Below are 13175 nucleotides of genomic sequence, written 5' to 3'. Positions count from 1 at the left end.
TTCGTTTTGTTGCTGGGCAGAGGTACTTAAAGTGACACTTCCGAATGGGGAGGAAGCTAATAGGTTTTTGATGTGGGTCTCAGAAAATGATAACGTGTCTTTCTCAGACATCGTATTGAGAAGGACTACTAGTCCCTCTCTACAACAAATGAGTCTAGTCCAAAGCACGCTTGAATCTAGTGCCCTGTAGACTCTCGCGGGTAAAAAACCCGCCCTTAACTGCTAAAGCTTAAGGAGTTAGGTCCCGGGACGTGGGGGGGGGCTGGACCCTCTTAATACACTAATATACAACTTGCTCCCCTCACACTTCTTTGTTGCTTGGTATTACAAGTACATGAATCAGGACTACTTCTGATTATGTAGGTTTATTTAGTTTCACCCTTTACTTTTCAATTTCAAATACAAAAAGGTTGATCATTGCATGTATGAGAAACACGAAACATATAAAACGTTTAGACAAATATGAAAAACCATAAATGACAACAAAAATTATCCCCAAAAAAATTAGCATATTACAGCTTCTAAAACCAAAGATATGGTAGCCCTAAGGGAAAAAAGGTTAGAGTACAAAGAAATGTTAACCTCAGCAACATTTGGGATGCATTACTTGTAACAGGAAAGCAAAGGACCAAGTCAGCTTTTGGCGACTAATCTCAAAGGGTAATAAAAAAGGCAGCTGTAGTAAGGACCTTTTTCTAGACCCCAAAACTTGGGTAGCACATTTTTCTAGTCTTTACTCCTCATCTTTTAATGATATTGATTATTGCCCGATCAGTTACGAAAGCATCACAAATGACGTACATCTAGTTTTTAGCTTGCACCCATAGATGCAGTTAAGCCAGGAAAGGCGCCTGGCCCTGATAAATTACCGGTTGATTTGTGGAAGCACGACAAAGGTGTTTGGTACCCTTATATTAACTTGTTTTGTAATTCTCTTGCATCAGGTGCACCCTTACCAGAAACTTGGAAAGGGGTAGAGATTACGACTATTTTTAAAAAGGGCGATCGACATAACCCTTCAAATTATTGTACAATGAATCTTATTGATGTTCTGCAGAAGGTATATGCTAGGCAAATTTTAAATAGATTGATTGAATGGAGTGAGGAACATAACATTTTATCAAAATACCAGGCGGGTTTTGGAGTGAAGACTGGCACGATTGACAAGGTTTATAGATTCCTTGTATTGCGTGGAAGTATATAACATTCAGGAAGGGGCATTGGTATATAGCCTTTATGGAATTAAAAGCAGCATTTGACCTTGTTCCTAGAAATCTCCTATGGAAGTCCTTAAAGGACCAAGGGTCCCGGGGGAAATTCCTCTACAGGCTATAAGATTACACGAAGACAGTTGGGCAAAGGTCAGATGGGGCCCACAAGGCGAACTAACTGAACCAATTGAGGTCAAGAGAGGCGTAAGGCAGGGGTGCATTTTAGCACCAACTTTATTTTCCTTATATGTTAATGACATCCCTGATCATCTGTGGGATGTGAACATGGCTCTCCTAGGTTAGGAGGTTGCCCATGCCGGAACTCCTTTTTGCCGATGATACAATTTTAATATCGCAAACACTGAAAGGTTTACAAAATTTAATAAATTCCTTTGCAGAATATTGTAAAGCTAAGAAATTAGATTCCGCACCCATAGGAAACTTATACAGAAGACTTTGGTGTCTGGTTTATTCAGGTGGGGTCATACAACTAGTATCCCGAATTTCAGACAAATCCTTTTCTATCACTTTTTGTAAACTCGGGTTCAAGGGGATTGTTAACAATAGTTCTTTTATCCTCTGATTTTCAAACACAGGAATTACTGCACCTATTGTTACAGGTACCATTACAGCTTCTATATTTTTAGTGAGTTCTTGTATTTTTTCAGTTAATTAGTTTGTGGATCTCATGAATTCAGAAGTACTTGGATTTTCCTCAGGTTTCTGTTCCTTTTGTTCAGAACTACTTCTAATTTCAGAATTTTGCCTTGGAGTATCTGAAAAACTGGTCTCCATTGGTGGTGCATTTGGACTCACCACTGAACTTAGTTGATATGGAGGGGGTCTTCTATTTAAAATCTCCTCCATCACCTCAGCCTCGGTATCACTGATCCCATAACTCTTTCTCTCTGGGTCTATATTATTCCTTTTCTCTGTGCATTTCCGACCCACCATCTCAGCAACTGTTCTTACCGGATACATTCCATCATACATATCGGCATTACTCCATCTTCTCATCCTACTCTCATGAGTTGTTCCCCATAAACCTCTCAAATTACACCTTGGTTTCATCTTCCCATTCGGCCAATGCCTCAATTTGAGTCGGTCTTGGTTCAAGTTTAGTCATCTTCTCAAATTTCTCAACACCGCAGTATTAAAGGGACCTACTTCTGGAACCGCCAATACTCCATAATTTTTAGTGTATCTTGCCCAATATTCTAACCAATACAGGTGTGATAGACATATTTTGTCATCATGTATGATACAGGCGTTTTATGGGGAGGAAGTAATTTTCCCACCTGTTTAACTATTTCTTTGTCTTTCTTGAACATGTTCTTTATTTTCTTAAACCAAGTAGGTTTCTCTCTTTCTTCTTCGTGATGGAGCTCCATTCTACTGTAAATTTCTCAAGCCAAAACAATTGTACGCTCTTCCTCAAACTTCTCCACTACACCAACCTATCACAGTGTGATTCACACTAATGCACCAATCAGAATAGAACACGCCACAATCACTTCAACCTATGCTTACACACTCTCGCTAATGCACTAATCAGCGCTCAAAATGTTTTGGTCACGCGGACCTATCCCAGCACGACAATTCTGACGTCAGCCCAGCTCCGGCTTCTGCTGCTTCTGCTGACCCCTCCTTTACAAAATTCATCGGCACACTGTATTTGTACTTTATACAACTAAAACCAGTTAGTAACCACATCAAACATTTCCATTTGTCTGTTTCACTAAGACCAACGTGACAGTTTGCTCAAATTCACAGGAATTCTGTATTTCCAGTAAACAGCGTTTATCTCTTCTCTACCACAGAATTTTAGTTTCGCCGATAAAGTAGCACTTCCCTCTACCTTACCCTTCTCTCAAGCTTAGGGGGAACTTCTATTACTTTCTCAGGGATAAGTTTTAATCAGAATACTCAATTGATTCATGTGCTTAAGCCCAAGATTTTATAGGTAGCCTTCAGTATACATTCACCACTTTCACACATAAAATGTCCCTAACTTGTAACGCATGACAACGTTACCACCTTGAAACAGACTATGGACTGTGCGACTTCACCTGCCACAAGTTTTCCTCTGCCTGCAGACAGAGTGACCAGCTTCCTACTTCCTGGAAGCTTCAAAATTCCGACTACACATAACGTGATACAGACTCAACATATAATGTTAGTCATAATTTTCTGTACATCAGAACTCTATATACATTTGCCTCGTCAAATCTACACATTACTTATCCAAACTAACCTATAGCAACCAGACTCCTGGTACCAAGAAAACTGATCAAGCGCTGCTCTCAAACAACCATCCAAACCATCTTGGAATACTCAGGAGCTTTCACACTCTACTCGTCGGTGGGGTCCATAGGACCGCAAGTCACTCATTCGAACAAAACACACTGCTCCCAAGATCAGTGAAACCTAGAGGACGGGCTGCTGGACAGTGGAGTACCCTAATTAATCTACAAATTTAAATTCTATACATTATATACATATGCATTCTATGGACATCACCATGGTATTTTAAATTCATAAGAACAACCTTAAGGCACTCCACCAGTTTGGTTGATGGACCAGCTAGTAGAGATTAGTTGATGGATAACAAGCTTAGTTTTCCATTTAGTTTAACTTTAATTTGCCTCTCAATTACTCTGACATGACTTTTAATTTAAGTTTAATTTTATTCAGAAAATCTATATTAACATTTCTTTAACCCCTTCAGCGCGGCGCGAATTTTCGCGCTGTGCTGAAGGTTCTAATGAGCCTATGGGCTCATGACGGATCGGTTCCGTCATGAGCACAGCTCAACCGACGCTCATGACGGAACCGTTCCGTCATGAGCGTCGAAGGGGTTAATTATTCAAACACGAGTGAAAGGATGAATTCAATTAGCTTACATTTATTAGCAAAATGGTTCAGAAAATAAAAGATTCAAAGACATATTACCCGTTTTCTTGAAGTGAAGGAAAAACAGGATTAAACAACACAAATTCCCAAACCAGCCTCTCTATCTTCCTCGATGTATACGTCCCATCAGGACTACAATCCCATCACAAGTCAAGAAAAGTTTTAAAGTCTTTAGCATCCAAAAATTGATCAGTCCGTCAGCATGTCATGGTGCAAAAATTCAAAGCAAGAAAGGACTTTTTTTCAATCCTCCAAACGGCCTCTGTTATACCCTTTTTCACTAACTATCTAACTAAAATTTGAAACTTTAGGGTCCACACTCATTCCTCATTGGTCCATTCGAACGGTGGTGAAAATCACCTCTTCTCCTCATTGTTCGAAATTTGGCAAAGTCACTTTTATAATTCTCATGTGGTCATAATTGTTCATGTTTGCAACATTTTCAGCCTGTACTCAATGTAGACACTTTACAAAATGTTCTGAGGCTCTCAACTCAATCATCTCATCTGGCAACATCCTGCTCTTCCAGGCCATGCTGACCTTGACATCAGTAGCCTAGGCACAGGCTGCTCTTGCATCTCTTGAGCATTGTCACACATGCGTAGAAATTCACTCTCTCAGAGTCCCACAAAACCTCCATTTTTTGTTAGGCCGCATGAGCCATAACGGGAACTATTATATAAAAAAAAAAATAATAATTTGTAAGATTTAGAAGTAAAACCCTTCTGTTTATCTTCCCCCGTCTCTAACTTTAACCTGTTAGTCGTTACCTACCATTAAGCAACAAGAACACCTTTATACTTACCAATCTCGGTGTTTGCATAGCTTTATTTATTAAAAAAATTTATTTATTGCACTATGTTAGTATGACAGATTCACTTGATTAATGTATTACGATTTGCAGCACATGCAAGTGTACTTTTTCTGTGTGTGCTTTTCGTTTTGTTGGTTAGTACTGCAATACATTTGATTAATATATGTTATACTTATGGGGAACCTGATTTCACAAGGGGTACACAAACTTTTTTGTCACTTCCTCGCTCCATCAATGTCAAGAGTAAGACAGGAGTGCTTCAAATGTTGGTCACATCAGACAGCCTTTCAGGAGTAAATCAGGAGAACTCTTGTGTTACTTCCTGAATTTCAGGAGTAGGACTGGAGTACCACCCTAGTAAATCACGGCATAAGTATGGGCACTCTTTGTTTGGGCCTTAACAATTGTTTGCTAATTGCAGCTCCTCTCATCTTGGGGGAAAGCTGGATAAAGTCTCCTCTTCAAGAGCAACCAAGAGCTGTTGAGCAGAGCTGGAGAAAGAGAAAAAGGGGGGATTTGTTCTTGAATTTAAAGAGGGTTATTGAAGTAACCAGCACCAGTGACAGATGCATATCTCTTTCCAAATGATTTTCTTGTGGATGTGAAGTCAGGGGAGTTTAACAAATAGTGGTGTGTGAAGTGGACACATCAAGGAGACCCAGAACAAATGCACAGGGATTCATATCATTCCTAAACAAACTTTTAAAGGCCATTAAAAAAAATTGATCGCAAATTAAACCATCTTCCTTAAGTACTTGTTCCAAATCCCTAAAGTTGGACTCTTTCTCTGTGCCCTCCTTTACTTAAACGTAATACCATTTTAGATAAGAGCTCGAGTAGACGCCCATCTGTGTATTCAACATTTCGTAAGTAAAGGACACACTTCCATCTCTTCATCAGATCTTAACCTCACCGCCCAAGTCAGTAGAAGAACTAGTACAGGAATTATCTGCACTAGACAATAATAGCAGAATCATACACAGATCTTTGTTTATTGATCAACCTTCCAACTTACATTAGAGTAATGAATTTAAAATACATATATTTTCACCTCCTGATCTAATGTATTTATTTATTCATCTCGCCAAACTAAGAAAACATTAGTGTGCAAACTAAGAGTGTGCCCTTCCTGTACTTGATGGTAAAACCTCTTTGGATGGGAGCCCAGTAGGCTCAAACTGTCTTCAGGGTGAAACATCCAGAGCTTTAGCCCTTAATGTTCCAGCAGAGCAGGGAGTGTCAGTCAGTCATTGTGCCACTGTCAGCACCCCCTCTTGCAGATGCTTTGGTGAAACTGCTCCTTGGAGGTGTAAAGGGTCATTGTTCAAGTCTGTGGAGCAGGTCAAAGTGTTGTAAACATACCCAGTTGTGTCAGGACCTTTGTGGATGTATGTGTCATTTAAAATCATTTATGTTTTTCCTTTAGAATTGCAAAAGCAAAATACATACAGGGGCTGCTCAGCCCTGTGCAGAGGAGGAGAGGGGGAGAACGGAGAATATTCCAGTGATGTTTACTGCTGCAGCACCAACTTGTGCAATGGCGCACACACCGTGAGAATCAGCGCCCTGCTGCTCCCCCTGATGGCAGCTCTCCTGCTCAGAGCTGGACTCTAAGGTGAGGGAAGCTGAGCTCATTGTGGGGGGGGGGGGGCAGATACATCATGTAGTGTGAGGGGAGCACATGTGGTAATCCTGCATGGAGTGACTCCCCCTGGCACCTGCACTCATGCTCGGAGTTGGACTCTAAGGTGAGGGAAGCTCTGCTCACTTTGGGGGGGGCAGGGCAAATGGATCATGTAATCTTAGGTAATCCTGCATGGAGGGGCAACTGCTGGAGGAAGATGAGAGACCAGGCCATAGAGATGCTTGCGTAGAGACTCAGGACTTTCCATACTGGTTGTGGCGGAGGGGGAAACCCAGCACTTGAGGGTGCCATTAGCAAATTAGAGGTGGAAAAGAGTGGCAGGTGGGAACACTTCTATTCCTGATGATTCATTGAAAACTATACAATTGTTGACTTTTTGGAGCATTCCTAAAGTTAATATTGGGCAGCAGCATTCCATTGTTAAAGAAATCTTACTTTAAACCAATAAAGAACAACAAGTTTATGATAACTTAAGCCCTTATTTAGCATTTTAAAGGTGCCCATCTTTAGAGATCATCATCGTCCGGCCAGAGATTTCAGTGCCGCTGTAACTCTGCTTAGTGGCCGCCATTTGTAATGCCGCCACTCAGCAAAGACTTCTGTTTTTTTTTAAAACAAACTCCTAAAGCAGGGGTTTATTTTTTGAAGAAGAGACACAAACAACAGCACTGGCATTTCACTTTTGCTCTCAAGATTACAGTGTGAAGTTTGCTCTGCACCTTTGACCAGCTGTGTAGGATCAGGAGTGCTGTTATAGAAAAGTGGAAAGACCCGGTGCCAGATTTATCATGGGATTGTGTTATTACACCTTGAGTGGCCCTGTGTGGCTTGGTAAATCCAGAGTAATGCAAGATAGCGCAAGTCACTGCCTTGTTTTACTTTGCACCAGGAAGGTATTACATGGGTGGAGTGTGGGTGTTCTCATTCACATACACTTGCACTTTGGGACATTGTCAGATTCACTAAGACTGGGAAAGCATCAAAATTGCATGCCTTCCCGTTAGAGGCACACTGAGAAATATCTTTGTTTCTCCTTGATGTTCCCTCTTTCTAAGAATCCTGCAGCACACATAGAAAGCGGAACATGCCTCTAAGGGTTGTTTGTGTGCGTAAAGGGGTCCCTCCCTGCACAACAATAAACCTGCCTGTAATGCAGGCCCCCTGGCTTCATGGTGGAAGGGTGCCTGAACTGGCCCTGGACAGCCCACATGAGCCATATCTTGATAGATGTGGGGCCTTCTTTCCCTCTCCATTTGGCACAGTTCAGTTTCAGTACTGGGTCATGCTGATTTGATGCTTTTGATTTTTTTTATACATGTCACTTGCTGTTGGTATCTTTGTGCAGATGCCGAGGGGTTATGCACGTCTACAAATATCTGAGACTTGAGACTTCTTCGGGTAGTTGTACCCTGTTTGTTATGGGGAGTATGGTGCTATGAAAGATTACCCGCCCACTTGTCCACCTGGGGTCTTCTGAACGGATACAGGATGGCTGAATGAGAGTATTGTTGCATGGCAACGTGCTTTGAATGAATGTTTGGTCTGACAGGAGATTCAGTCTTGTGTTTCCGCAAGTGCTGGCTGATTCTAGTAGACAATTATCATTTCCTAAAAAGATATATAAACAATGCAAGGCGAATTCAACTGTCACATGTTAAAAAAATGTTGGAGTTACAGGTGGTGGGTGAATTGTTTGTTGATGACCTTTTCTAACACTTTGGCTGGGGATGGGAGCAGAAATATGGGTCAAAGAATGCTCATCTTGCTTGGATCATCCAGTGGTTTTTGAGGAGGGCGTTGACTACTGCGAGCTTCCAGTCTCATAGAAAGGTGGCATATTATGTGGCTGAAGGGCATACCAATTGGTGGACCTCCACTGTTGTAGATGTTGTGTGGATATGGGCCCATTGAGGTTCAGGAGTGAACATTTGCTGTAGTCCTTCTTTGGTGTGTTTTCCCCATTCAATCAGGAGTCAAGTTGGTGATGAGGAGTTTGGGTTCTGGTTGTTGTTTGAAGTTGCTGTAATAATAATAATCTTTATTCAGAGGTAATCAAATCCATAAAAGTAATGAAATAATAAAACAATGGCATGCCTTAAAACACTTCATCGTTTACATCCATAACAAATTACAATGGTAAAACAGAGACAAGCCTTAAAACGCGTCATCAGCACAACTGAGTGTCAGTCTAGGTCGGGTGCAAAAGAGCAAAATCCAATCAACCATTAAAACATCTGGTATTTCTAGATCACAAAAAATTCATAACTGCAAAGAGCGTATGATCATTAGGCAGCGGCTGCAGATACATTAAGGCGACGTGGGCTTGCCTAAAGCTGATTGCTTTTAAAAGGGGTTTAAGACATATTCTCCTAGGACAAGTAAAATATTTACATAAAGCACAAAATGTAGGGTATCCTGTGGGAAATTATTGTCGCACCCACAGGGGCCTCCCATCTCATCATGTAAAACAAAACCAGCCGGATGAGCTAAAAGATGGTGAAGCTGGTTAAATCTGAAACGAGACATTAAAAGTCGATCAGGGGCATTTCTCAACCTCCATAGGTAATTCTCCATGCCCTGTACTGGTGTTAGGAGAGCATGTCCTGTCACCGCTGGCTTGGTTAGCTCGGTGTTTTCACAGTTGGCCGCTCCATCATTATCCTCATGTCCCGGGGCTTCACTGAGTCAGGCTTTGAAAAAATATTTGCCCCGCCCAAAGCAGTAGAAGTCTCTTTAATACAGTGGAGCCAGGGGATTTTAAGTGCATGGTCTAGTGATAAACAATCTGATGCAATCAGTTGATTTACGACCAACTCGTCATTAGACCAGATTTCCACCCAACTGGTCAGGGGTGTTACTGCCACCATGTCCGCTATGTAACTTACCCCTAGTTCCTCATGCACGAAAAACAACGGGGTGCCATTTGGGACCTACAATAAACGTTTCAGGAACTTATTTTCTACGATCTGGAGTTTGTTGGTCGCTATAAAGCCCCACACCTCATTCCCTACAAGGCCTTGCATACACAAAATGACGGATAGAGCTTCATCGTCACACCCGGGGTCCATGTACCTAGGCATATCTAGCAATAGCTTCCATTGATTTATTCATATCGCATACCTTCGTCTCTATCAACTGTTTCCAATTCAATTTCTTGTTGATTGCTAAATAATGAAAAGCCGGGACCTCAGTTACAGTTTGGGCACCTGCTTTAGAGCGGGTCTCCCGGTGGCAACTTCCAAAACATATCACTAAGTGAAGGCCCAAAACAGATCATAAAATCTACGAGGCAGATTTACAAGCCCCTTGTGCGTCTTTTACGCCGCCGTTGCGTCACTTTTGTGACGTAGCGGCGGCGCAAAAGATGCACCACGCTCAGGGGTATTTACAACGTGACGCATCTGGGAGATGCGTCACGTTGTATAGTCCTGCGCCAGAAGTAGGCGTTCCTGCGCTGGAACGCCCCCCCCCCCGCGCAGGAACGCCTTCCAAAAGTGGCTGAGTGAAATCTACAAGATTTCACTCAATTACTTTTGAGCACATGCCGCGTCAAAACCCTGCACCTGCTTGAAGAAGGCGTAAGAATTGACGCTGCATTTTAATGATAGGACCCCCCCAGAGCATTGCTGGAGCAGTGTTGCGCTTGCGTCGCAACTCCATCAATGCGCCGCCTTTACGGCACAGATGCGTAACGCATCTGTGCCATTTTTGCACCATGGTGCACCGCATTGTAAATGCGGCGCATCCATGGTGGCGGAGCCGTGGCGCACAATAACTGGCGCATCCCTGCTGATATGCAGGTATGCGCCAGTTATTGTAGATCTGCCCCTGCAAATCCATCAATCAGGGCCTGTAGGCCACTCGCAGTGCTTGCCATCAGGATCACATCATCTGCGTATATAAGAACTGGGATTGCTTTCTTACCCACTCGGAACAGTCTGTCTGCAAAGATGTCAGGGCCGTTAATGTATAGAGTAAATAGAAAAGGGGATGAGATGCACCCCTGGCGAACCCCCGTGATGAAGTTAAAACAATCAGTGGTTCCCGCCCCCTGTGAATATCTAACTACGGCTGAGGTGTGGGCATGGAGGGTCCTCAGTAAATTTACAATAGCAGGCTTGATCCCCAGGGAATCAAGTAGGGCCCATCATTTTTTGTGATTCACCCGGTCAAGATCCATAAAAACAAGAAAAAGGGCACCAGGTTGAGCAACCATGTATTTAGCAATTGTCAAATACAGATTCAAACATTGCTCCGTGGTTGATTTTCCCATCCGGAAGCCATACAGCATGTCAGAGATGATATTATTTAAGTCGGCCCACTTGGAGAGCCTATTAAGTAAGACCCGCCCCAGAACTTTAACTGTAGATTCAATCAGCGAGATGGGGCGGTAACAATGGGGATTATTCTTGTTCTCCTTCTTGAAGATCGGCACGATCGTGGCAGTAGACCACAGCAATGGTAACCTGTTCCTTACTACTGCATTTAACACCCTCATCAAAACCAGGGCCTACACATCAATGTTATCCTGGAAACGATCCAGTGGAACCCATTCTGGACCCCGGGCCTTACTCCAGGCCAGTCCCTCAATGCCGACCCTTACTTCATCCAGGGTGAAGGTTATAGGGATGTCCGACTGAGTTGACCCTGTCTTGCTGTCAACTCCCTCACAAATCTCATAATTATAGACCCCTTTGTAATGGGTGATGCAATCTTCCGGGGTAATATGTTGACATAGAGCGGGTTTCAGTGCATCAGTAAAACAGGTTCTGTTTATTACTTGCCAAAATTGAGTGCTATCCGCTGCGTACTTGCTTGGGTTAGTTCTTCCTATGCCTGCCCTTGTAATGTTTGCCTCCGGTCCTTGAGCGCCACCTTCTAATTGTGATAACAATCAGTCACCCTCTTTCTAACCCTGGGGGTCTATTTCAGGGCCTTCTTTAGGAGACAAATGGCCAGTCAACACTTATCATCAAACCATTTTGCATGGTCGGCATGATTAGAACTCCAGAAACTAATTATAAAGAAACAGTTGACTGCGTGTTGGTAATGAAGGAATTAATAATCTTCCACTGCCAATGGTGCTAGGGAATTTGAATCTCCCTTTGTTTAGTTTTAAAATGAAAATGATTAAAAGCCTTAGGGTCTACTCGTGACCAACGAAGGCGTCTACCCAGGTCAGTTATAGATATTGAGTCTAAGGATTTACAGGGGTGCTTCGATTGATTAACAGCACTTTCAAAAAGTGGTGTCAAGGGATGGTGATCACTATAAGGACTATGGAGGATATTAAAGCAGAGTGATGACCCTCGCAGCGAGGGGCACACAAAATATAGTCAACTATTGTCACATAACCCCTTCCTTTGTAGTCGGGTGGGAAACAGCATTAAAAGAATCCGGTCTCTTATCTAAGCTGAACACTAAATTGTAGTGAAGAAAGAGGGGTCCCAGTAACAGTGGAAAATGTAAACACAACCATGTAAAATAATCAAAGAAACATAACTTGAATCCACACTGTTTTACTTCACAATGGGAATACGCATTTAAATATGCAATTAGTATATACAATAACAATCGGTAATTTACATGGTGCCCCAAAAGCGGGAGGGGAGGGAAGTGGTGGTGGTTGTGGGGAGATGGTGAAGGAAGAAGTGAGATTTCAAAATAGACAGTAAAATCAACAATTGTCAATCATTTAGTAATGTTACAAACACTGTACATTGAAATGAGACAAAAAAGTTCATGGGTTATTCAAAAGAAGCCATACTCCAAAAAGTTCAATTAATGAGAGTAGTAGGGAGTGGAGTTGGCGATGGAAGGTAGACGTATGTCGACGTTTCGACCCTTTCGAAGGTGCAGACATCAATGTTTGTCTTGCCAGAGGGTCTTCATCAGGACAGGAGGGGCACACACCCTATTTGGTATATAAATATATTTGGTAAGTACGGGACATTAGCCCCTGTAAGTGAATAAGTAAGCAAAAGCACATCACCCCAAACAAGAAGGGGTAGAGATCAAGGCACTCATTCAAGTCCTATGGGATATATTGCGACTATGAATACACTGAATTACAAGCATGTCAGTTGAATTGAAGATTGGTTAGTAATTGGCGTGAGGAGACAAGCCGTAGCGAACACGGTGGGCGGGTACGCACCACTTCTTACCAGTGATACCGCGTGGGTTGCGGGTGTAACGTGGTCTGAATGACCACACAGGTAGGTAAATGGTATATAAATAATGACCAAATGGGTTCAGTGGAATGAAAGTGATTGTTAAAAAATAGAATAAATAAAAATAAATAATAATTGGAGTGAACCACTGAATGGCTGACACTACCTAGGTGGATGGTAATACTAGTAAAGGCAAAACTCACCGTGTGAGCAACAATAGATGTCAGGGCGTTAGTGGTAGGGGTCCAGGTGAACCGTAGACAGGTAAGGTAAAATCTACAAAAATATACAAAAATAGAATGCAGAGTTGTTTACGTTAGCCGAGGGGAAGGCGGGTCTAATGAGCAAGCCGGAGGGATATAGACTCACCAGATTGCCGTGATGAAAGAACGTCCGGCTGGGGAACAGTCCGTGACGGTTTA

General features: G+C 42.4%; 1 protein-coding gene across 5 annotated transcripts in view; it reads left to right on the top strand.

The window, feature by feature from the left end:
• Positions 1-13175, top strand: part of LOC144805731 (lymphocyte antigen 6E-like) — a 154000-nt gene that overhangs the window by 120976 nt on the left and 19849 nt on the right. For all 5 annotated transcript variants that reach the window (XR_013605588.1, XR_013605587.1, XR_013605589.1 and 2 more), the window contains one exon: positions 6365-6553. Coding sequence is in view for 2 of the 5 variants with exons in the window: in XM_078672225.1 (XP_078528351.1) it covers positions 6365-6552 (188 nt within the window). In the remaining 3 variants the exon portion in view is untranslated. The remainder of the gene's footprint in view (positions 1-6364; positions 6554-13175) is intronic.

This window comes from Lissotriton helveticus (assembly GCF_964261635.1).
Source record: "Lissotriton helveticus chromosome 1_1 unlocalized genomic scaffold, aLisHel1.1 SUPER_1_unloc_2, whole genome shotgun sequence".
Taxonomy (NCBI): domain Eukaryota; kingdom Metazoa; phylum Chordata; class Amphibia; order Caudata; family Salamandridae; genus Lissotriton; species Lissotriton helveticus.
This window is presented reverse-complemented; position numbering and strand designations above follow the sequence as displayed.